We start from the raw sequence: 25,196 nt of genomic DNA, 5'->3' as shown, positions 1-25,196 counted from the left end.
AGAAGCCTGAATGTTCTCTTGGTCCCCGGACTCTGGGGACAAGGACGCTTCACAGCTGTGCTGGAGGAGTCCCCAGGGTGAGGGTGGGGGCCAATTAGTCTTCAAACATTCCAACTCTGCTTGGATTTGGAATAAAATGCTTTGAGCCACATTTTCCCCCTTAGATTTCTGGATCACATCCAGTGAAGACAAGGCTCGGGGGACCATACAGGACACGGAAGGTGGAACCCCGGCTATCTGTGTGCAGGGCGAGCGCTCTCCCTGCTGTTCTATCTCTGTGGCCCAGGATTTCTTATTTACTTATTCATTTATTTGGGGCTTTTACTCTTTGGGCCACACGCAGCAGTGCTCAAAACCACACCCCAAAACAGAACAAAATCCTGGCCTGGTGGGGGGCGGAGCCCTAGTATAGCACCCCACAGGGCCCCCTGAGCCCATCAGCTCCTTGGCCTGAGCACAGAACCAGGAGTACCGGCTGTGGCCCCAAACCAAAATCCACCCCCCCAAAACCCTACAGAGCTGGCTGAGTGCAGCCTCAGTTTCCCCCTTGTGTCCTGGCTGCCCAGTGACAATGGGGAGGCCCTTCCTCATGCCGGGCCTCAGTATTTCCCCGAGCCCCGACCCCCAGGACACGGCGATCGCCCCCCACCCGGCCACCCGGCTGCTCACTCCCCAACTGGGCCAGCCTCAGTTTCCCCGCCCGTCCACGGCGAGGGGCGGGGAGGGAGGTGTCGGCCCGCACGCGCCCCGCAGGCTCCGCCCCGCCCCACCCCCGGGCGCCCCGTCACTTCCTTCCCGGCCGACAAGGCCCTGCCGGGCGGCGGCGGCTGCGGCCACTACGGCGGCGTCCGGGCCATGGTCGCGCTGGAGACCCAGGAGGGCGGCTCGCAGGAGGCGGCACCAGCTGCGGGGGGCGCCCCCGGAGGGCGGCGGACGCTGTGAGCGCGGGCGGGCGGGACGCGCCCGGTGGGGGGGGGACCCCTGCTTTGCACCCCCTTCTCGGGTAGCCCCAAGCTCGCCCCGCCCCCTTGGCTCGGGGACCCCCGGGGTGGTGGGCTGGGGTGGGGGTTTCCGTGGCTCCCCGGACAGTGCTCAGCTGGAAGGCCCAAGTGTTTGCTGCTGGGGAAGGAACCCATCCCCCGGCTGTGTTTGCTCCCACTTGGAGACCCTGAAGTCTTGGGGTCCCAGTGCTGACACCGGGCTTGGGGAGTTCCTTGTACCTTGCCCATGGGGGGGTTCTGGGTCTGTGTGCACCCAGAAACCCGGACGAGTGCTAAGACCTTGAACTGGGTGTGTGGGGGGGTCACCTGGCCACCAACTCCCCACCGTGGAAGATGAGCCCCCCCCCCCCAACCTTTCCTGGTGCACTGGAGCGCTTTGTTCTTCTGGGGGTAAAGTGCCCCCTTAAAGGCCGCTTCACCTCCACCCACCCCTTGCGTGTGGGGTTCAGGGCGCCCTGGGGGTGAACCCCATATGGTAGGTGTCCATGTGGGAGGCGCCCCTTCCTTGGGACTCTGACTGCTTTTGTGCAGGCAGGGACCTGGCACGACTTGACCCCCTCCTGCCTCAGTTTCCCCATCTGTTAAAGGAGACCCTGGACCCCGGATTTCTGAGTGCCAGGGGGTGGTGATCATACAAGCTTCTTTATTTGGGCTTCTCTCTGAATTTGTGTGTGTGTGTGTGTGTGTGTGTGTGTGTGTGTGTGTGTGTGTGTTTTGGGGGGTCCACTTCTAGCAGTGCTCAGGGGTTACTCCTGACTCTGCACTCAGGGACCACTCCTGGCAGTGTCCCGGGAACCCTGTAGGATGCTGGGGATTGAACCCGGTTCGGCCAGGTTAAAGGCCAGAGCCCTCCCCGCTGTTCTATCGCTCCAGCCCTGTATTTGATTTTTTTCTTGATTTTTTTTTCAAGCCTTTTAGTCTTTATATTATGGGTTTGTTTATTCTTAATGTCTTCACTTTCAAGGACAGGAGAGAGAGAGTTCTGAGAGAGTGCCTGGCTGGCTCCTGGCATCCCATAGCAACCCCCCTCAAACCCTACCAGGACTGATCCCTGAGCACAGAATCCGGAGTCAGCCATGAGCACTGCCAGGAGTGGCTCCAAAGCCATCACCACACACACAGACGAAAAACCAAACCAAAACAAAACAAAACAACCAGCCATTTGCTTCACTTTCTTCACCTGGGTCAGAAAGAGGCCTTGGGGCTTCATCCCTGGGCAGGTGAAACCCATTTAAAGGGCCCTAAAACTCCCAAGGGGTGCAATTACCCACCTGGAGGGTCCCCAGGGGAAATGGGGTGCCTGGTGCCTCCACCCTTGTGCCCCACCCTCCTGAGTCACTTCTGCTGCAACCCTCTGGGTTTCCTGCTGGAGTAGGTTCCTCTCTGCACTTCAGGGTTAAGGGGTGCCCCATCACTGACCAGGTGTATTGTCCCCCCAGGGGTGCAGGTACACAAAGGCATGGCCCGGGACTCTTAATTTCGTGGTAGAGACTTCCCCATGTCTGCGGAGGCAACTGTGAGCACCTTATTTTCCCCATATGTCAGGCAGCCTTTAGCACTGTGGACAGAGGTGAAGGCCATATTCAGGTGATGGGGTGACACAGGCCTGGATTTTCCCGCACCTGCTTTGTGTGGGAGCCCAGAGTCAACAGGAGTGGTGAGAAACAGAAAGAAAATGGGGTGATAGGACTCGGGGAGGGTAGGGTGATGTTGGGGCACCGCTGAGGTGGGTAGTGTAAGCAGAGAACAAGAGCCTGAAGGAGCCAGGCTGCTGAGGGAAATGGGGCCACAGGCTGTGCAAAGGCCCTGAGGCAGGGAGCTGAGCAATTGCGCTGTGTATGAAAACATGCTTTACCAGAGTTCCATCCCTGGCACCCCGTACAACCTGGCCCCACAAGCCCCGCCAGGAGTGATCCCTGGATGCAGAGCCAGGAGGAAGCCCCCAAGTGTGGCCCAAACCTCAACCCCTCAATAATAAAGAACAGGGTCTGGAGAGATAGCATGGAGGTAAGGTGTTTGCCTTGCATGCAGAAGGACATTGGTTTGAATCCTGGCATCCCATATGGTCCCCCGAGCCTGCCAGGAGCAATTTCTGAGCGTAGAGCCAGGAGTAGCCTCTGAGTGCTGCTGGGTATGACCCAAAAACCAAAAAATAAAAAAATAAAAAAATAAAAATAAAGACCAGAGGCTGCCAATGCCTCAGAGGCTCAGTTTGGTCCCTGCTGTGGCGAGGGACCAACAGTGAGGCAGGAAAGAGGTTTGGGTTTGGGTTTTGCTTGGGCCCAAGGCCAAGGTGATGGGGTCATGCTCTGCTCGGGGCCTCCTAGGTCTCGTGCAAGACCTCTCCCTGGCCCTGCCCTGGCATTAGTGTGTTTGGATCCAGATTCTGTGATTCAGGGTCATCCACACCCACCTTCATTCCCACCTGACCTGCTGACCCCACCTTCAAGGCTGTTTCCTGAACGGGGAGCTGGGGTTGCTTCTGCTTTTTTGGTTTGGTTTGTTTTTGGGGCCACACCCAGCAGTACTCAGGGCTGAGTCTTGACTCTGACTCAGGCATCATTCCTGGCAGCATACAGGGGACTCAATGGGTGATGTGCTGGGGACAGAACCTGGGTGAGATGTATGCAAGGCAAACACCCGCCTGCTGGCTGTCCTATCTCTCTGCCCCTAAAGCTGGAGAGAGATAGTACAAAAAGATAAAGTTTATTGTGTGTGTGTTTGTGTCTTGGACCACACCCAGTGATGCTCAGGTGTTACTCCTGGTTCTGCGCTTAGGAATTCCTTCAGGTGGGGCTCAGGAGACCCTATGGGATGCCTGGGCCGGTCTTGTGAATGGCAGGTGTCCCACCTGCTGTACTATTGCGCCAGCCCCACAAAAACAGAGTCCTCTCTGCTGGAATCACTTGGAGCTTGTTCTTGGCTTGCAGGGACTCCTGGTTTTGTGCTCCTTTTGGCATTGAAGTCTAGATGGTGACCAGCTCCTGTGTTTCCGTTAGAGATAGGATGGGGTGACTCTCCCTGGAAACTTGGAGCAACTAGGCTTTGAGGGTGCCTTGGAGCCGGGTTGGGGGGATGCAGAACTGAGGGGTTCTCCCTTGGTGGTCCTGGGGGAGCCTTTCTACTAAGTTCAAATTCCCAGCCCTCCTCTACTCTAGGTGAAAAGGGAAGGGCCCTGTCTTTGGGTCCCTCCCCCCTTCCTTAACAGCTTCCCCCCACCCCCATGTGACCTCTGTTATCAGCTGCCACCAGGCTGCCACCCGGAACTCGGAACTCCTTCCAGCTGATGCAGACCTAATGTTTTGGGGTGACTCTGGAACTTGAGGTGTGGGATGATTGCTGCTCACTCATTGGCCCCATCCCCATCTGCTCCTTTTTTTGTTTTGTTTACGGGATCTGGGCCAACCAGGAAAAAGCTGTAGGATCAAGTATAAGGGTGAAGGGGTGAGCTCCCTGTCCCAGGAAGCAATCAAGAAGGTGAGGCTGGAACTACCATGGAGAGGATTTTTCTCGATCCCTCTGTCTCAGGGGAGGACCCCATCCCACAACTACATCCCCTCTCCCCATTTGACTGAACTTGAACTCTGACCACAAGCCTCAGGATTCAACTCAGGGTGGCAGTTGGGGACAGTGCACAATGCTCAGAGATGCCTTGTTGCTGGTCAGTTGCATAGACCTGGGTGCTGTCATTTGCCAATTACTTTTTGCTCAAGGGGTCCCGCAGAGGAGGGGACCAGAGCTATAGCACAGCAGTAAGGCGTTTGCCTTGCATACGGCTGACTCAGGACGGACATGGGTTTGATCCCTGGCATCCCATATGGTCCCCCAAGCCAGGAGCGATTTCTGAGCACATAGCCAGGAGTAACCCCTAAGCATCACAGGGTGTGGGCCCCGCCCCCCCAAAAAAAGGATATTATTTTGTGGCGCCACAGTGGGCTGTGCCGGGGTTGATTTGCTCCTGGAAGTGCTCAGGGTACCCTGCATTTCGGGGTGTGATAGAGGGACGGAATCATGGAAACTCTGGCATGCAAAAGCCTGTGCTCTGACTCCTAAACTATCTTCCTGGCCCCTCACCTGTGAATTTTGACCAGAATCCAGAGACAAAAAATAGGAAAGGGAGGCCCGGAGAGATAGCACAGCGGCTTTTGCCTTGCAAGCAGCCGATCCAGCACCAAAGGTGGTTGGTTCGAATCCCGGTGTCCCATATAGTCCCCCGTGCCTGCCAGGAGCTATTTCTGAGCAGACAGCCAGGAGTAACCCCTGAGCACAGCCGGGTGTGACCCAAAAACCAAAAACCAAAAAAAAAAAAAAAAAAAATAGGAAAGGGGGCCGGAGAGATAGCATGGAGGTAAGGCATTTGCCTTTCAGGCAGAAGGACGGTGGTTTGAATCCTGGCATTCCGTATGGTCCCCTGTGCCTGCCAGGAGCGATTTCTGGCATAAAACCAGGAGTAACCCCTGAGCGCTGCTGGGTGTGAAACCCCCCCAAAATAGGAAAGGGGAGCCAGAGAGATAGTACAGTTGTATGGTGTTTGCCTTACAGGCAGCGACCCAGGACAGACTGTGGTTCAACTCCTGGCATTCCATATGGTTCCCCGAGTCAGCCAGGAGGGATTTCTGAGTGCAGAGCCAGGAGTAACACCTGAGAGCCACCAGGTGTGATCCAAAAGCCAAAAACTAAAGAAGAATAAGAGAGGGGGCCTAGCCATTGGACAATAGCCAGGAGGTATGACAGGGCTGGGCAGTCAGAGGGAAAAGGGCCAGGATCTGGGGTGCCCTCCCTGCTGCCCCCTCATATTTGCAGCAAGCATTCCCCAATAGTGGGGGAGATGGTCAGATCTCCCAGCTCAGAACTTGGTCCCCATTTCTGCTGCTAGAGCCATTGCTCCCCTGGGTCTGGCTAATCCTTATCTACCATTAATGCCATATGCTAGGATTAGCTCTGTGGGGCTGCTCTTCAGACCTCTCTGTGGTTCAGGGGGACTGGGCCATTATGGGGGGCTCATGGGGTGCACTCAGCAGGTGGGCTGGGCCTGGCCTTGAGTTTCTGAGAGGGGGCACAGCCAGTGTAAGCTGTTGTGTAAGTGCCTGAGAAGTTCAGTCTTCCCTGATTGGGGCTCAAATCTGGGGTTCAAAGGGGAGTCCCATAGCTGTCTTTGGGCAAACCTCTCCTTTCCTGGGCTTCTGGAAGAGGTACCAACTCCTGGTAACAAAGAATGACTTATTTGGAGGGAGGAGCCATAGCACAGTGGGGAAGGCGCTTGACTTGCATGTGGCAGACCCAGGTTCGATCCCCGGAAGCCCATAGGTCCTGTATCTGGCCAGGAGACAACCCTGAGCACAAAAACAGGAGTCAGCCCTGTGCGTCCCCCCAAAAAAAGGGGGGGCCGGTCCCAAGTACTGTAGAGGAGGTGCTGGCTGGTCTGGCCTCTAAGGGCTGTTTCTCTCTCCAACTCTGCCCCAGGCCCCTCCCTGGCTGCCTGCCCCCCCTGGCCAGCCCCCAGGTGAAGAGATTCTCAGCCTCCAGACGGAAGCGGCATTTCATCAACCAGGCCGTGCGCAACTCAGACTTGGTACCCAAAGCCAAAGGGCGAAAGAGCCTCCAGCGACTGGAGAACAGTGAGTGGGGCTAAGGGGTGGGGTGGGGTGGGGTGGGGTGGGCCCCGGACAGGGGAGATGGGGGGGTGGCCCCGGATAGGGGAGATGGGGGTGTCACTAGGTCTCTTCCAAGCAGTGTGTACAAGTGGGCATCAGCACTTGGCATTGGCGATCTAGGGTTTTGAGGGCTGTGTAGGATTTAGCAAGCCAAGAGGTTGCTGAGGTTATGGAGGTTGGGAGGCTGGACAGAGCTAGAGAGAGAAGCCAGGAGGTTCCTTCTTGCTTACCTCCAAATCTAAAGGTTGCATCTGTCTTCCCATCAGCCCAGTACCTCTTAACCTTGCTGGAAGCCGAGGGGGACACCCCGGGTCCTGATGATGGGGACCTGACACCCCCAGCTGCGCCGGGCATCTTCGCAGAGGCTTGCAACAACGAGAACTACGTGGAGGTGGGTCCCCTCCCTAGACAGCTGGGGTTGCCCACGGGGTCCTTACTAGATGCACCCCCTCCGGAGCCCCCTTTCCCAACCCAGAACCTTGTAGCACCCCTGGCTGATCTCCATCCTTCCCAGCACCCAGCTCAAAAGTCCAGCAGGCACCGAGGCTGTCATGAGTGGTTCCCACCTTGGGTGCTGGCCTGATGGGGAAACTGAGGCCTGAGGTACCTCCCCCTTCAGCCTCCCCACTTCTGGCTCCCCAGATCTGGAATGATTTCATGAACCGCTCCGGGGAGGAGCAGGAGCGAGTCCTGCGCTACCTGGAGGATGAGACCAAGAGCAAGGCCCGGAGGAGGGGGCCTAGCCGCGGGGAGGAGCGGCCCAGAGGTTGGTGGGACGGGCCGGAAGTTGGGGGTGGGCCTAGTGACTGCGGGCTGGATGGCTATAGGGCCGGGCTAAGTCTGGGGGTGGGACTAGTGATTGCGGACTGGGCTGCTATAGGGCAGAGCCAGTTTGGGGGGCGGGCCTAGTGACTGCGTGCTGGAGATGGCAGAGCTAGGTCAGGGGGCGTGGCTTTGAAAGTGGGAGGGGCTCTGCATGGGTGTGGCCGAGTGGTGGGAGGATGAGTGGGTGTGGTTATGCAAATGTAGTCTGAACCCGCTAGCAGGGAATGGAATTCTTGGGGAGAAGCCCAATGCTAGATAGAACACAGGGGCTAGAGCTAGGAGGGCCAGAACCAGGTTCCATCTTGGCATTCCACATGGTTCCTTGAGCACTGCCAGGAGTGACTTTCTATGTGCAGAGCTAGGAGTGACCCTGAGCTTGTGGGTTAAATACAAACATAAAAAGCCCCCTAATTCTAGAGGACAGGGCTGAGTGGATGACTTGTGTCCTCTGCCCTCTGCCCCCACCCCATAGTTGATCCAGTCTTAACCCCCCGTGAGTGCTTCCAGCGCATCAGCAGGCGTCTGCGTGCTGTCCTGAAACGGAGCCGCATCCCCATGGTGAGTCCCAGGACCACTTCAGGCTGTTTGTTTTTTTTTTTTTTGGGGGGGGGGGGGATTTGCTGTTTTGTCATCTTCAGGCCTCTATTTGGAGAGGACATGAACAGGGCTATGGGAGACTTTTTCCTTACATGGGTGATGTCCAAGGCCACTGCAGGAAGAATAGGAGTTCACCAGGCAGCAGCATTGGAAGCTGCGGCTTGGTTAAGCCTGCGGTCTCTTTGGAGAGGTCTAGGGCAAATCCTATAGTGAGATTAGGGGCTGTATTTGAGCCCCAAGCTAGGCTCTAGAGACTCCCAGATCTGGGTGGGGGCTACTGGTTCGATTTCTCCCGCCTGACCAGTCCCTGGAAACCATGTCTGCTATAGGACACTCTGGAAACATGGGAGGAGCGACTGCTGCGGTTCTTCTCCGTGTCCCCCCAGGCTGTGTACACAGCTATGCTGGACAACAGGTACTGGGATGTGTATGGAGGCACTTGCTGGGGGGACAGGGGTTCATGGTGGATGACTGCTCAGTGACCCCTTCTCCACAGCTTCGAGAGGCTCCTGCTCCACGCTGTGTGCCAGTACATGGACCTTATCTCTGCCAGTAAGTGGTGGCTGCGGGACCCCCATGATGGATGATAGGCAAGAACCCATGGGATCTGAACCCTGGGCAGGAAGTTGAGGGGAAGAGAGGGGCTCTCCTCGGACATGAATTCATACATCAGATGCACCCCGATATTTGGACCCCGGTGCCAGATACCCTCAATCATGGTGACAGTCTAGTTAGGAGGAAGCTTAAACGAGAGAGAAGAAAACCCAAGATTTTCTCCCCATTACAGGGATTCTGGGGAGCCCACCCCGAATCTGTGTTCCCTGCTTCTGTGCTGGGGATGGTCTCAGGACTCCTGCTGCCCCCACTCCTCCCCCGGGGTGTGCGCTAGCTTCAGGCACCCCAGGCGGTCCCCACACCCTGCCTGTCCCCCGCTTCCTGCTGGAGTTGCCATGGGAAGGTTTCCATGGCGATCGAGGATGAGGTCTGCAGCTGGGGGGGCCGTGGGGAGATGCTCCCCTCACTTGCCTTTGTTTCCACAGACACAGGAGGGAGTGCTGGGCCGGGTACACTGTGCAGGGGACCTTAAGAGGAAGGGGGGTAGGCAGAGACCAGCAGAGGAGACATCCCAGAGTAGGGTCTGACTTGGCTAGCCTGGATCTTGGGGCGTAAGGAGGTGGTGGAGACCAGAGAGAACAGATAGTGACTAAAATGCCCGCTACCTTGCTCTGGGCTAAGCCGGGATCCATCCCTGTGCCTGTTTAGGTGGTCTCTGAGCACTGCCAAGTGTGGCTCCCCCATCCCTAAAATGAGAGGTGATGGAAAGGAAGATTTATTTTCTTTGGGTGGGAGGGCCATGCAGTAATGGGGAGCAAACCCTTGGCCTTATTCACACCAGGAATACACTTCTGTGCTCTGCATCATTGCTCCAGCCCGAGAGGGAGGTTGCCTGGGACCTTGGGGGTCTGTGTAGGTCTGAGGGGGACCTTGTGGGATAGGTGGAGCTTTGTGGGGTGCATGGGGTTTGTATGGGATGGGTGGGGTTTTGTTGGGTAGGTGGGTCCTTGCGAGACAGTTGGAGCTTTGTGGGTGGGCGTGGTCTTGGGGATGGGTGGAACTTTGTGGGTGTGGCCTGCTATGATTGTGGGTGGGGTCTTTTGGGTGGGTGGGGCTTTGTTTAGGTGAGACCTTATGGGACAGATGGGACTTTATTGGCCTGGGATGTGGCCTTGTGGGATGGATGGGACTTTATGAACCTCGGATAGACCTTCTGAACATGGCCATTGGAGGAACAGCTTGGGGGGGGGGGAAGCGTTTGGGCTGCCCTGAGCTTGACCCAGGTCCAGATCCAGAGAGCGCAGGGCTGGTGAGGCTAGACTGGCTGTGACCTCCTTGTCCCCTCTTTCAGGTGCTGATCTGGAGGGCAAGCGGCAGATGAAGGTGAGCAACCGGCATCTGGATTTCTTGCCACCCGGGCTTCTCCTGTCAGCATACCTGGAGCAGCGCAGCTGATAACGGCACCTGGGACACCCCCCCTGCAGCCCCAATGCCACCCCTCTTACAAGAGCTTCATGATTTTAAATTTGTGGTTGGCACCTGCTCTCTCTCCCCTTGGGGGTGGCTGTGTCTCCCCCCAGCCTCTCCCAACTGCCCATAACCACCACCATACTGGGACTTGTATTTGGGTGGGGAAACCCACCTGGTCCCTTGCATACTGGGACTTGTATTCAGGTGGGGGGACCTGCCCAGTTCTGGTCCCTTCCCAGTTCCTTTTTCCATTCATTTTCCTTGCCCCAATTGAGCTTATTTAGGGGGGAGGCAATGAGCCTGGGTTTTTATCACTTTTAAGGAATTTGGTGTGATTTGTTGTATATTTTTAAATTTTCCTTTGGGGAAGAAAAACCAAAAACTTGCCCCAGCTGATATGGGGGATTTTTTGGGGGGTGCTTTGCTCCAGCCCCTTTTTGATTCCCCCTTCCAGTTTGGGGCCCTACCTAGTGCCCCAAGAATGGCATCTCGTGTGTATGTGCGCGTGTGATCATTCTCATTTTATCCTCTTTTACGGATCGTGTGTTCCAGGGGGGCTTTAGGGGAACCCTCCTGCTCTAGACTCCCCTCTTCCTTCAAACTGGGGCTCCGGGACTTCCAACCAGAAGCCTCCGCCCTCAGACACCCCTGTTCTCCTGGCTCTGTCCCCTGGGTTGGGGGGTGACTTGGGTCACCCCTGGCCTGGCCCTCAGGAGCAGGAGAGAACCCCCTTAAACTCCCTGTGTGACATGTGTACGCCGAGAAAAGAGATTTTAAATAAATTTCTGGTGCTCTGGTCCTGGACTCTGGATTATTCCTTTTGGGGGTACCAGGCTGGGGTGTAGTAGACACTTAGGGGCTGGGGGTGACTGCAAGGCATCAGAATGTGAATCTCCCCAGGATAAAACACTCAACCCTGGACATCTCAAGTGTGTCACCACCACCAGAAGTTACTTGTGTGAGCTTCCTGGGGGCCTGGACCCAGCACCCGCCACTGATTTGAGTTACATAGTTTCTCACTGTCTCCTTGTATGCTGGATGTGCTGGCTCAAGGTGCTATGTCACTGTTTCTCTTGAGTTCTCAGAATGACTAAACTTGGTCAGTTGAACCCCAAAGTAGAGTACCCATTTTTTTGGGGTGGGGGCCTACACCCAGTGGTGCTCAGGGATTACTCCTGGCTCTGCACTCAGGGGATCCTATAGGATGCTGGGGATCTAACCCAGTTTGGCTGCTTGCAAGGCAAATTCGAGTCCATACCCCAGTGCTTGGATGGTCGTGGGGGAAAGGTACCCCTTGGGATCTGGGTTTTCTGCTGTGTCCTTACCACTTGGGAAGTGCTCTAAGGAGTAACCTGGGAGGGGACATGACACTAGGATCCCTAATGCTGCGGCTATTGTGCCTTGTGCTAAATCAACTTCCTTCCTTGCTCTCTGTCCCCTTGAGCAGAAGGCCTGGAATGAGGGCTCTTCTCTCAGCATAAGGACCTGATCAAGTGATCTGTCCACACCTATTTCAACCATTATGGGCTATTTACTGCCTGATTTTTTTTTTATGCATAGCTATTAAGTTCCTAATTTGAATTAGAATCTAAAAAAAAAAAAAAAAAAAGACAAGTTCTTTGTTTCCATAAATGTTTTATTTATTTATTTATTTATTTATTTATTTATTTATTTATTTATTTATTTATTTTTGGTCATCAACCCGGGGATGCTCAGGGGACCCTCAGGGGACCCTATGGGGAACCGGGATCAAACCCGGAAGGCAACCGGTTACCCCACTGTTGCTAGAGAGCTCCTGGCCCTAAAGAAGTTGTCGAATGTCCGGCCTAGAACCGCAGGCTCCGGGGACATCAGGTGTGGCTCTGGGTTCGCAGGCATGGGGCGGGATACGGCAGGAATTGAACCCGTTGCCCGAGAGTTACTGGGCTGCAGGAAAAAGGGGACAAAATATGGAACGCTTCACGAATTTGCGTGTCATCCTTGCGCAGGGGCCATGCTAATCTTCTCTGTATCGTTCCAATTTTAGTATATGTGCTGCCGAAGCGAGCACAAACACTCGTCTAATCCTATCAGTATTTATAGGCTAAGGAAACCAATACTTTACAGTAAGGGTGAGTTTCTCTATTGCCAGCAATTCAGCTTTATCTTAAAAACATGCTGGTATATAATGCCGTTGATCATAAACATGCTAGTATACAATACTGTTAAGTACTCTTTTAGACTAAAATTTATTCAGAGGGGATCATTATTCTATCCGATCGGTAACTGCGGGGGCTGCTGGGAAACATCTCATTAGCATATGCAAATATTCCCGGAAGCAGGGGCGGAGCCGGAGTCGCCCACGGCGTCGCTAGGAAGCTGCCAGCACGCTGCGCGCGCATCTCATTGGTTCAGGCGAAGATGGCGGCGCCGGAGCCGCTGCGTTAGCGCCAGCGCTACGGCGGTGGAGGCTCCGCTCAGAGAGCGCTCTACGCGCGGGCTGGCCAGGTGACCGCGGGAATGGCGCCCGCCGGGGCGCTGCCGGGGGTTGGAGGTTCGGATGGTCCCCAGGGGAGCAAAACCCGGAAAAGGCGGGGACTGGGGAGGCGGGGCTTTTGGGGGTCAGAGGTGAACTAGGGAGCAAAGGCTGCTGGGTAGCGGCCTGGAGACACTGGTGGGCGGAGTCTGGGGGTTTTGGTGGAAACTGGGAGTGAAGCCTCAGGTGGAGTAGGGTTCGGAGCACTGATAACCGGGGAGATCGGGACGGGTCTGGAGTTTGTTGTGGGTGGGGCTGGAAGATCACTTCCGGGTCACGTGTGGGTGGGCGGGGCATGCAAATTATTTTTGCCTGTGTTGTGGGCGGGGCTTGAAGTTAACGGGAAAGGACCTCGGTTTGTGGGGCACAGGGGCCCAGGGGCCAAGACATTGTGGGGTTTCCGGACGGGGTGGCTGAGAATTTAGACTAAACCTGGGGACCTGATAGCAAGGTTGTAAAGATGGCTGGGAATGGGACTGGAGGGCCTTTGGGCATAAAGTTTATAAAGTCTATGAAAGTGGGGCTACAGCGTTAGCAAGAGGAGGTGCTTGCCTGGCACGTGGCCGATCCAGGTTTGATCCTAGCACAACCCCTGAGCATCTCCGGGTATGTAGAAAAGGTTTGCATGCAGAGCCAAGGGTTCTAAAATTATTTCACCTGTTGAAACTAATCCTGGTCTCTTTGGGCTTCATTGACAGTGGAAGAAAATCGACTATAGTGAGTGGAGGGCACGTACCGTTATTTGTTTTGGGTGCTCTGATCCCTATACGGTGCTGGGGTGGAACCAAGCAGGCTCCAGGTTCCATGCTAACCGTGTACCTCCCCTCCTGTGCCATATCTCCACCTTGCAGTGCTTTATTGGTAAATGCAGTAAGCCCCAGACCTCCTTCTCCTGCCAAGGTCAGCCCTGGATGCCCGAGCATTTCGTGGCTCCTTTCTTCAGATGGCCCCAGCATGAACTAATTTCCATTACCCTCTTCATTGTTCACCGGTCACCGTGCAACATCCAGCAGCCAGGAGGCACTACCAACCCTACTTTATTCTTTTCCACTGGAGGCAGAAATCCAGGACATCCAGAATCTGCCCTATATCCTCTTTTCTGTCCCCTGCTTCATCACTCCTTCATTCCTGTTACAGGGATCCTGAGGCCATTCCTTGATTGTTTTATTTTTATTAATGGGGGACCAGGGTATACTGGGAAGTGCTCCAGGCTCTAGGCTCAGGGATTAATCAATGTTGGCCAGGAGCAGGTTAAGTGCATTCTGTCAGTAGTTCGAATCCCGGGTTCCCATATGGTCCCCTGAGCCTGCCAGGAGCGATTTCTGAGCATAGAACCAGGAGTACCCCTAAAGGCTGCTGGGTGTGACCCAAACAAACAAACAAAAAGATAAGTGCCTTCCTCTCTATACTGTCTCTTAGATGTCCAGGCTAAGGGAGCCTTTGCACCCCCCCCATTTTTGGGTCACACATGGAAGTGCTCAGGGGTTACTCCTGGCTCTGTGCTCAGAAATTACTCCTGGTAGGTTTGGGAGACCACATGGGTCAAACCTGGGTCAGCCTCTTGCAAGGCTCTACCCACTGTGCTATCGCTCCAGCCCTTTCTCTCCTCTGCAGTTTTGCTCACCGTGTTTCTTCTCCCTGAAATTCACTTCCTTGGAGATGCTGTTCACCAGAACCACAAGGCAAAGGCATGGGGGCCCTTTGGTTCCCCGTGGTGTCCCATGGCTGGCAGACTTAGGGCACCCATGAAGCTTAACTGATCTTCCCCCTCTCAGGAGCCCAGACGTCCTCTGGAGCCGCCATGGACCTGGCTTATGTCTGCGAGTGGGAAAAATGGCCCAAGACCACCCACTGCCCGTCTGTACCCCTGGTCTGTGCCTGGTCCTGCCGCAACCTCATTGCCTTCACCACAGACCTCCGGAACGATGACCAGGGTGTGTTTCCCCTCCCCCTCGCTTTAGAAACCCTCATCCCCCAACCCCACAGGACCTGTCACGGGACTTAGAGGGAATCTGGGGAACCCCCTTTTGCCCACCAGCGCTATTAGGGTTTCCTCACTACACTTGGGGTGCTGAGAGCCTCAACCTTGCAGGCAAGGGGCACGGGCTGGCCGTGGTATGAGGGGACACCACACAGGCTTGAACGTGGTGACAAGCATCCTGTCTGCTGAGGAGGAAACATTACATGTCACCATTGTGCTTTTTTTGGGGGAGAGGGTGCTGTTGAGTCACAACCAGCCATGTTCAGAGCATGTTCCTGACTCTATGCCCAGGAGTGACCCATGGTGGGGCTTAGGGGATGCTAAACAGTACCAGGATTGAACCTGGGTTGGCCATGTGCAAGGCAAGTGCCTTCCTCGCTGTACCATTGATCCAGCTCTGTTTGACTTGGAACTTTTGGGAACACACCCAGATGTGCTTAGGAGTTTATTCTGGCTTTGCACTTAGGAATCACTCCTGCTGGTGCTCAGGAGACTGTAAGGATGCCAGGATCTAGCCTGGGTTGGCTGTGCTCAAGGCAAAAGCCCTCCCTGCTATACAATCACTCCAGAACCCCCACCCCCTGCTTTATTTTAAAATGCTCCTGGGTGATGGGGCTGAAGCAATAGCACAGCCAGGAGGTTGCTTGCTCTGCACATAGCCAACATCAGTTCAATTCCTGGCACCCTATATAGTCCCCAAGCCTTCTAGGAGTAATTCCTGAGTGCAGAGCCAGTGCAGATGCTCAGCATTGAGTATCCCCTGGATGTGGCCCAAGAGGCAAATTCAACTCAAGTTTGATGTAGCTGTGCGGGAAGTTGGATCTGGGTGGCCACTCTCCCTGCAAGGCACCTACACCTCTTCCTTGACCTGTGTCACCCCGTGGGTGTGCACATGTAGGGTCCTCTCGGGCACCCCAGCTCACCCACGGCTGTGGAGCTGGGCTGTGTCCCTGTGGGCACTGACACCCTGTTCCGCAGACCTAACCCGCAGGATCCACATCCTGGACACAGAGCACCCCTGGGACGTGCACTCCATTCCCTCAGAGCATCGTGAGGCCATCACCTGCCTTGAGTGGGACCAGTCAGGTATGTCTACAGGACTCAGACCACGCTCACTGCATCCACAAACCTGGTTGTGGGGTCCCTCATGGTTGGTCGAGTTAGCCCTCACGTGTACCCTGAATCCTTGTTATGGGATCATACGTGGCTGGGAGCTACAATGCCTACCTGTCTGTGAACTCAGACTCAGTAGCACATGTTAGACTCTTTTTCGGTTCCCATCTCCAGAGCTGTTTCTGGAGCTGCCTTCGCCTCACCCCTTCACTGTCCCACCATAGGGGCTGGTGTCCTCCCAGGCCACTTGGTGACCCGCTTGTGTTCCCGCAGGTTCCCGGCTCCTGTCGGCAGACGCCGATGGTCAGATCAAGTGCTGGAGCATGGCTGACCACCTGGCCAACAGCTGGGAGAGCCCCGTAGGCAGCTTGGTGGAGGGAGACCCCATCGTGGCTCTGTCCTGGCTGCACAATGGGGTGAAGCTGGCTCTGCATGTGGAGAAGGTGGGTGCCTGGGGACACAACCCATGACCTCCTACTCAAGGAGGCATCTCCTGCCTACCACCAGTAACCTCGAGGCTTGTAACCCTGAGCCCCGCTCATGCCTGTGAACAACCTGTCAGTGAACCCCTGTGCTTTCATTAAACTAGTGGCCCCATCCCCATCGCCAGTATGCTCCCAATGAACTGATGGCCCCATCCCTAGTGCACCCCATTTAACTGTTGGCCCTTGTCCCCATTTCACTGCAGTTAGCTGATTCCTCCATTTAGCTGATGGCCACTTTCCCAGGGCTCCTCCACTTAACTGGTTGCTGCTCTCGTCTAAACCAAATACTATATAAATAGAAGCTGCTGTCCTCTTCCTGAACTCTCCCCTGGGCACCCCCTGACTGAAGCCGTAGCCCCTAGCCCTCTTCCCCCACCCTCTGCTCCCGCCCACAGTCAGGGGCCTCCAGCTTCGGAGAGAAGTTCTCCCGAGTCAAGTTCTCACCCTCGCTCACGCTCTTCGGCGGCAAACCCATGGAGGGCTGGATCGCGGTGACAGTCAGCGGCCTGGTCACCGTGTCCCTGCTCAAGCCCAGCGGGCAAGTGCTGACCTCCACCGAGAGCCTGTGCCGGCTTCGGGGCCGCGTGGCGCTGGCCGACATCGCCTTCACGGGCGGCGGCAACATTGTGGTGGCCACCGCCGATGGCAGCAGTGCGTCACCCGTGCAGTTCTACAAGGTGTGCGTGAGCGTGGTCAGCGAGAAGTGCCGCATCGACACCGAGATCCTGCCCTCACTCTTCATGCGCTGCACCACGGACCTCAACCGCAAGGACAAGTTCCCCGCCATCACCCACCTCAAGTTCCTGGCCCGGGACATGTCAGAGCAGGTCGGTCGGCCCCAGGGACCCTTTTGGCTCCTGATGTGGAGGGCTTCCCTGCACCACATCTCCCTTTCTCACTCAGACCCTTTCCCCACTCCTCAGGGGATTCTGGGCCCCTCCAGATTTATCCCACTTGCATGGTCCCGAGTTTCAAGAGGGCATCAGCAAGATGCCAAATGTGTCTGAGGCACTCACAGACCTCCCTGCTTGTTTTATTGTTTGTTTGTTTTGGGGCCATAACCCTGTGATGATACACAAGGTTAATTTCTAGTAGTGTTCAGGGGACCATATGGGGTGCCAGGGATCAAACCTGGGTTGACCATATGCAAGGCAAGCACTCTCCCCACTGAGCTATTCGTCCAACTCTTTTTTTTATCCTGTGTTGCCCACCTAAAGACCTGCCAGTCATCCTTCTTGTTCCAGCAGTGCTGCCAGGAGGGGGAAGAGGAGCAGGGAGATGGCTTCAAGGGTTAAGTGCAGGTGCTGCACCTTAGAACCATTCAGAAGCCCATCCTGGGCCCCCATCCCCCTCATAGCACTTCTGGGATGGCCACTGACCCCAGAAAGAAACCCTAAAAAGAGAAATAAAATAAAAGGTGGTGGGATTGGGCCCAAGAGATAGCACGCGATAGCTTGCCTTGCATGCAACCAAACCCGGATGGATCTCAGTTTGATTCCCAGCATCCCATGTGGTCCCGTGAGCCTGCCAGGAGTAACCCCTGAGCACCTCCAGGTGTGGCACAAAAACAAAAAAAAGGTGGTGGGATGCTGGGTGGGCTGTGAGATACCATCAGGAGCCCAGGGAATAGAAGGATGAATGTTGAACTAGACAATCCTGAGACCTAGATTTAGAACCCAGTACGGGTCGCTCCCCGAACTCCAGAATTGACCACACCCCTGCTCTACCCACCCAGATAGCCCCACCCATACCCATCTTTCAGATGGCTCTACACATTCTCCTTCAGTGATCCTACCCTGGGATGGCCTTGCCCTCCTCAAAATCCCGCCCCTTGTTGCCTACTCCCACAGCAAGGACACCCCCCATTGCCTTTGCTGTGCCCCTCCAGGTGCTCCTCTGTGCCTCCAGCCAGACCAGCAGCATTGTGGAATGCTGGTCCCTGCGGAAGGAGGGTCTCCCCGTGAACAACATCTTCCAGCAGATCTCCCCCGTGGGTGAGTGTCTGGCCCTGGGCGGCCCTTGCAGACCTATACAGGGACGCTACCACCGTCATGCTTGTCCCCCAGACCTGCCTTTGCCAGCACGTAGTATAGAACCAGGATCCTGAGTCCTCTACCAGGCCAGTGGGGACATAGAGATAGTCAGGGTCAAGGTGCTTGCCTTCCACGCAGTGGACCCTGGTTCAGTCCTTGGCACCACACAGGTCCCCCAAGCACCACCAGGAGTCAGTCAGCTCTGAGCACAGAGCCCTGAGCCCTACCGGGTGTGGCCCATACCTCCTGGAATTAAACTCTTTGTTCCCCACACCTCCCACTTCAGGCTCATCTGAGGGGTGGGGGTTGAGATGTATCAGCCTCCCACACCTCCTTACACATTGGTTTGGGAAGCTCATGTCTCTCATTCACTTAGTTACTCTCAGAACCCTTTTAGGGTATCCACTCTCAGACACATCTCCAGCGTGTGGTGGGGCCACTAGGCCAGGTGTGTGCATGCAGTATCTGGAAAAATACCCCAAATCTACTTACTAGTCATTGTTTGTATCCCCAGTAAGGAGGCTGAGCTCCTGCAATCTAGGGGCTGAGATCAGAGAAGGGGGTGAAGCATGGCTGGAGAACAGGACTCTGGTGCCTCCCTTGACTGTCACTCTTTCACACCTTTCCTGTCCCCCTCTTTCCCATCCCACTTCAGTTGGGGAGAAACAGCCCATGATTCTGAAGTGGCGGATACTGTCGGCCACAAATGACCTAGACCGCGTGTCCGCCGTGGCTCTGCCCAAGCTACCAATCTCGCTGACCAACACAGACCTGAAGGTGGCCAGCGACACCCAGTTCTACCCTGGCCTGGGTAAGACTCCGAGCTGCCTGCCTCCTGCTGCCACTAGGGCAGAGACTCCATCTCCAGACCCAAAGTGTCCACTTCCTGTCCCCCCCAAACTGGGAGGTACTGCTCTTGGGGCCTCCGCTTGCTCCAGGCCTCCACTCATAGTCAGGAAAGTCAGAAACATAAAGATTTTGCCTAGCCACTCAGCTGAAAAGCTCTTATATGCTTGAGAGTCCAAGTTCCACCTCCAATATCAGGCACAGGAAAGAGGGTCAGAGGAGATGGCTCAGAAGCCTGGACACAGGCTTTCCATACTAGAGGCCCTGAGTTTGATACCAGGCCCTGCATGGGCCCTTGAGCACTGTTGGGACCAAGCAGTAACCCAAGCAGTATAGGGTTTGCTCTCCACCCCAGTAAAAAAAAAATAAGAGTGGCTAAATCGATTGACTGTAGGAAGTTTGATCCTCAGAATCCCATAAAGTCCCCTGAGTCTCTAGGGTTGAGTGCAGAGCCAGCAGTCAGCACTGTGCACCACTGGGTGTGGCCCAAAAGAAAAGAAGCGATAGAAATAGTACAACAGAATCTATGCTTGCTTTGCAACCCAGTGTCAGTCCTCTGCACCATAAGTGTTGCTCCTGACCCTACCAAAAGGGATCCCTGAGCCCAGAGCCAGGAAGGTGTGACCTAAAAAATATAAGTGAAAGCCATCCCTGCCCCAGACCCACCTTTCCATCACAGAACCTATGGGTCTGTGGACAAATGGTGGGATTTGGGCGGCTGGAGGGGAGCCACAGTGACCGCCCACAGGGCCCCACCCTCGATTACCAACTACCCTGCCCTCTGCTCTGAGTCGGTTCCCCGAGGGGCCTATGTCCCTGCTGGCTCTCACTGGGGTGCCCACCGGGCTGGCCCTGGGATGTAGGCAGGCAGTTGCACACTGACTCAGGTCAGTCGAGCCCCGCCTGGTACCGGGTCGTCGGGTATGCAGTCCCATCATGGGACCGTGAGCAGTGGGAGTGAGGGGTGCTCCGCCATCGGACACCTGCCTGAGCCCCCTCGTCCCCAGGGCTGGCCCTGGCCTTTCACGACGGCAGCGTCCACATCGTGCACCGGCTCTCGCTGCAGTCCATGGCCATCTTCTACAGCTCGGCCGCCCCGCGCGCTATGGATGAGCCTGCCCTGAAGCGCCCGCGCACCACCGGGCCCGCTGTGCACTTCAAGGCCATGCAACTCTCCTGGACCTCCCTGGCCCTCGTGGGCATCGACAACCATGGCAAGGTGGGTGGGGCCCTTGTGCAAGTCCCGCCCCAAGGCGGTGCCTGGGGCCGCCCACCTGACAAAGTTCAGGCTCTGCCTACTGGGTAGCTCCACCCACCCAACAAGCTCTACCCACCACCCAAACTCCGCCTACGCCCCCCCTTCCAGTTCTGCCTTCCTGGCTACTCTGCCCTGGCTCCTCCCACCTTGTCATCCAGGCCACGCCCACCTTCCAGGCCACGCCCACACCCACCTTCCAGTTTCGCCTCTGGCAACTGCCCTGACTCATCCACCCTGTCACCCATGCTCCGCCCACCATCCAAGGCTCCGCCCATCCCTGCCCTCCAGTTCCACCTTCTGTCAACTCTACCCTGGCTCCTCTTGTCCCTGCCCCAAAATATATACCCAGCCAGGGTGCTAAGGCTTCAAGTCTTGAGAGCCAGTTTTGGGGGATCTGACTACAGAGCCCAAGTATACTCGGCGTGTGGAGAATGAATTGGAGGGGGGACCCCATCACTTCTGCCCAGCACAACCCTCTCCTCTCCCCTCTCTTGGTCCCCAGCTCAGCATGCTGCGCATCTCGCCCTCCATGGGCCACGCGCTGGAGGTGAACCTGGCCCTGCGGCACCTGCTCTTCCTGCTGGAGTACTGCATGGTGACGGGCTACGACTGGTGGGACATCCTGCTGCACGTGCAGCCTGGCATGGTGCAGAGCCTGGTGGAGCGGCTGCATGAGGAGTACACACGCCAGAATGCCGCGCTGCAACAGGTGGGGCCGCTGTCCCGGGGACTGGTATGCCCACCTCCCATCCAGGAGGCCCCCCCCCCCATTTCTCCGAGCAACAGACATAGCCCTCTCGCTCCAGAGCAGCCTCCAAGTGGTGTATTCTCAGGGGACTCCCCTACAATCCTTAATGTCCCTCTCTCCCATGCCAGGTCCTGTCCACCCGAATTCTGGCCATGAAGGCATCTCTGTGCAAGCTGTCGCCCTGCACGGTGGCCCGCGTGTGCGACTACCACGCCAAGCTCTTCCTCATTGCCATCAGCTCTACGCTCAAGTCTCTGCTGCGGCCCCACTTCCTCAACACACCTGACAAGAGCCCTGGGGACCGCCTCACTGAGATCTGCTCCAAGATCACAGATGTTGGTGGGGCCCGGGAGATGGGGGTGAGGGGACCCTGTTGGTCCGATGGGGATCAGAGTCTCTGTTGACACGAGCTGGGGGCACCCCACCCAGCCCTGATAGCGACTCCCCTCACAGATATCGACAAGGTCATGATCAACCTGAAGACGGAGGAGTTCGTGCTGGACATGAGCACGCTGCAGGCACTCCAGCAGCTGCTACAGTGGGTAGGCGACATCGTTCTCTACCTGCTGGCTAGCCTCCCCAATCAGGTGTGTGCTCCAATACCCCGCATCCTCCCCCTTGGTTTATCCCTCATGCCCAGCCCCAGGATGGAGCCCACAACCAGCCCCACATCTCCCCACAGGGCTCCCCACTGCGCCCGGGCCACAGCTTCCTGCGCGACGGCACCTCTCTGGGCATGTTGCGGGAGCTCATGGTTGTCATCCGCATCTGGGGGCTGCTGAAACCCAGCTGCCTGCCTGTGTACACGGCCACCTCCGACACCCAGGACAGCATGTCTCTGCTCTTCCGCCTGCTCACCAAGCTCTGGATCTGCTGTAAGTTCACCCACCAAATTATAAGTCCCCCTTTCAAGTTGGTCTCCCCACCAGAATATAAACTCTGGGAGTAGCCAGCCTGCTTGTTCTGGTTCCATGTTCGGTGTAGGCGCACAGTAAATCCCAGTGGGCTGGGGGACAACCGTGGAGGGGTCAGACCTGGTTTGGCCATGTGCCAGGCCCTACTGGGTTCCCTCCAATGCTCTTCCCCAACTCCCCAGGCCGAGATGAAGGCCCCGCCAGTGAGCCGGACGAGGCGCTGGTGGACGAGTGTTGCCTGCTACCCAGCCAGCTGCTCATCCCCAGCCTGGACTGGCTGCCTGTCAGCGACGGCCTGGTCAGTCGCCTGCAGCCCAAGCAGCCCCTGCGCCTGCAGTTTGGCCGGGCGCCTGCTCTGCCCAGCAGTGCCACCACACTGCAACTGGACGGACTGCTCAGGTGCGTGGGCCTGAGTGCCCCAACCCCTCAGATCCCCAAGTCAACCCTCGGGTCCCCCAAGGCCTCAGGCAGACAGGACACCCCTCCTACCCCGCTAGTCCAGGCCACCCTCCCTGACCATGGCTGGGGTTGGGCTTGATGAGTTGTGTCTGGAGATGCCACGTCAGGGGAACCCATATTCTATGAAGCCAGGAGGGGGCTAGGGGTACTGGGACAGACTTAGAATTCCCTCATCCCTCCCTTTCTGCCTCCCTGCAATCTGAGGCCCTGCGTCGCTGGATCCCTGGCCTGGAAGGTTCTGCTGGCCGCAGATTGGCCAGCACTCTGAGTTGCCAGGAAAGGAATTATGATGAGGTTTTACCCCCTGTTTTGGAATTTGGGCCATACCTGGGATGCCACTTAAGACTGACTCCTGACTCCATGCTCAGAAATTAATCCTGGCAGGGCTCAGGAGGCCCTATGGCAAGGCAGACGCCTTCCCTGCTGTGCTATCACCAACCCTGTAGCCACTTTTAGAGGGACCCAGACAAAAGATCCATCTGGGTCCTTTGGGAGCTGCAGGAAATGCCTTCCAGGGTGCTGGGGTATACCAGAGGGTGGTACAGAGGTACAGAGCGGGGAGAAGCGTGCTGTGGAGGGAACACTTTGACACAGAGACTATACAGCCTGACAGCCAGCCCTGGGAAGTGCGTGTGAGACCCCTCCTGTGCGGGTCGTGACCCCCTGAACCCCGCTCCCCCTCAGGGCTCCAGGCCAGCCCAAGATTGACCACCTGCGACGTGTACACCTGGGTGCACACCCCACAGAGGAGTGCAAGGCCTGTACCAGGTGGGTTCCCTCAAACTCACCAGGTCTTGGGACTGTGCTGGAGTTGGGTGCAGGGACAACTCAGGTGACTCCACCTGTGGGCTTGGGTCTGGGAGGGACCAGGGGTGCCCCCTTTCAGGGCAGGGCGGGGACAGGAATGGACAAATGTCCCTGAAAGGAGGGTGATTTATGAACACTGTGAGGCTGGGCAGGAGACACCATGGGGTTCCGGGGGACCTGGATAGGTGTGAGCGGCCTTGTCCTGTACCGCAGGTGTGGCTGCGTCACGATGCTGCACTCGCCCAACAAGGCCACAGCCGTAAAGCAGTGGGAACAGCGGTGGAGCAAGAACTGCCTTTGCGGGGGGCTGTGGCGGCGGCTACCCCTCGGCTGCCCGTGACCTGGAGTAGCTTCTCCCTCGGTGGCTACCCCAGGACCCCCGATCCCACCTTGGAGTTCGGAGTTCCTCCAGACACGCTGCTCCCAGCTGCAGGGCCAGCAGGGCCGGGTCTCTCCCTTTTATTTTATTTTGATTTTGTTACTAGTTTTGGGGCCATACCCAGCAGCACTCAGGGCTGACTTCTGGCTTCTGTACTCTGTCTGGGAGGGATCACTCCTGGAAGGGCTGGGGAGACCCTGTGGGGTGGTGGGGATCTCACCTGGATCTGCAGCGAGCGAGGCGAGCACCCTCCCCACTGTGCTGTGGCTCCAGCCTGCTGAGGCCCTTTAGTCAGCTCAGGGCTGCCTCAGTTTCCTCCGCTGCCCCTAGCATATCCACTACATCCTGGGCACAGTAAGGTCTCACAGTCACCAGGCTCAGTTTTTGTTTTCTCGTAGCAAGAAGGTAACCCAGGTACACACAGACATAAGGGATGGGTCCCACTAAGGAGAGATCTTCCCATATTCATCTTCTCTCCTACCCTCCCCCCGATCCAGCCTTTAGCTGCTCCCTCTAAGATCCTACTCCCCATGGCACCCTCAGCTTTTGCTGGGAAAGTGGTAGCTGCTGCTGGAAGGAGCCTTGAGGGGCCTGATAGTGCAGGATAAAGCTGCTCCTTAGCTGTCAGGGGAGGGGACGGCCAGCAAGCCCCTTACCCAGTCAGGGGCTTCAGGGCCATTTCCTGGCCACTGTCTTAACCATTCTTTAGGGGGGGGTACTACAGTGTCTTGTCTACTCCCCTTCAGAGCCTGATGTGCATTAACCCCTGTAGCCCTAAGAGGGCCTATCTGGGGTCACCCCCACCTGTCCTGCCCTCTTGGTGAGCCTAACCTGGGATCCCCCTTTAGAGAGCCCTATCTGGGATGGCCTCAGGAACAGGATCTCATCCTTATACCAGTGAAAAGAGCCTGAAGCAATGGCCCATTGGGGAAGGTGCTTGCCCACGGCCAACCCAGGTTTGATCCCCGGCATCCCACAGGGTCCCCTGAGCAGAGAAACAGGAGTAACCTCTCAGCAACATTGGGTGTGACCTAAAAAACAAAATAAAAAAAATGAAAACAAAGGAATCTCAAGTTCTGCAATGGTCTGTAGGCCTATGGCTCCTGTTTTGGGGGTTACTTGTGGTGGGTCGCCTGCTGGTCTCCCTCTTGGGCAGCACAGAGGCATCGTGTGGCTCCCTGATGCTGATGGGGTCCCTGACTGTGTGAGATCGGGGCCCCTGTGTGCTGCTGGAATTCTGTAGTAGCTGTGCCTGGCACTTAGCATGAAGCTGTTTCCAGGATGATGAGTTCATTCTGCCATCCTGCCTGAGGCCAGCTTAGTGCCTAGCCGCACTTGGGGGTCCATGGGGACAGGCCACTGGCAGGGACCAAACGTGTGCACCCCTGAGGGTTGTGCCCCGCTCGTGATCCTCTGTGCTTCTGGGACCACATGACTACTCCCCCCTTGATCTGTGCTGTGGAACTTTCCCGGGCTCCCTATTTCCCTGAGCACTCAGGACTCCACCCTTGACTTCCTGTTGGTACATGAGATATGGCAGTGCTATTGGGGCAACC

The 25,196-nt window shown here is 56.5% G+C and overlaps 2 protein-coding genes and 1 non-coding gene across 3 annotated transcripts; 2 read left to right on the top strand and 1 right to left on the bottom strand.

Annotated features, from left to right (window-relative positions):
* Positions 1-793: 793 nt before the first annotated feature.
* On the top strand, positions 794-10,899 carry R3HDM4 (R3H domain containing 4). Its single transcript, XM_049789051.1, has 8 exons — positions 794-938; positions 6,465-6,619; positions 6,922-7,046; positions 7,298-7,421; positions 7,953-8,038; positions 8,407-8,492; positions 8,574-8,629; positions 9,984-10,899. The coding sequence occupies exons 1-8, from the start codon at positions 856-858 to the stop codon at positions 10,085-10,087; spliced, it is 819 nt and encodes a 272-aa protein (XP_049645008.1). The 5' UTR covers positions 794-855; the 3' UTR covers positions 10,088-10,899.
* A 1,146-nt stretch (positions 10,900-12,045) lies between these two features.
* Positions 12,046-12,152, bottom strand: LOC126031552 (U6 spliceosomal RNA). The gene has a single exon (XR_007503385.1). It is a non-coding gene; the product is annotated as a U6 spliceosomal RNA (small nuclear RNA).
* A 290-nt stretch (positions 12,153-12,442) lies between these two features.
* On the top strand, positions 12,443-24,200 carry MED16 (mediator complex subunit 16). Its single transcript, XM_049789047.1, has 15 exons — positions 12,443-12,589; positions 14,393-14,551; positions 15,577-15,684; positions 15,985-16,154; positions 16,592-17,023; positions 18,085-18,190; positions 18,885-19,040; positions 20,083-20,294; positions 20,836-21,042; positions 21,210-21,420; positions 21,535-21,668; positions 21,764-21,956; positions 22,178-22,394; positions 23,139-23,222; positions 23,475-24,200. The coding sequence occupies exons 2-15, from the start codon at positions 14,419-14,421 to the stop codon at positions 23,599-23,601; spliced, it is 2,490 nt and encodes an 829-aa protein (XP_049645004.1). The 5' UTR covers positions 12,443-12,589; positions 14,393-14,418; the 3' UTR covers positions 23,602-24,200.
* Positions 24,201-25,196: the final 996 nt, after the last annotated feature.

Source organism: Suncus etruscus, chromosome 15 (assembly GCF_024139225.1).
Source record: "Suncus etruscus isolate mSunEtr1 chromosome 15, mSunEtr1.pri.cur, whole genome shotgun sequence".
NCBI lineage: Eukaryota > Metazoa > Chordata > Mammalia > Eulipotyphla > Soricidae > Suncus > Suncus etruscus.
This window is presented reverse-complemented; position numbering and strand designations above follow the sequence as displayed.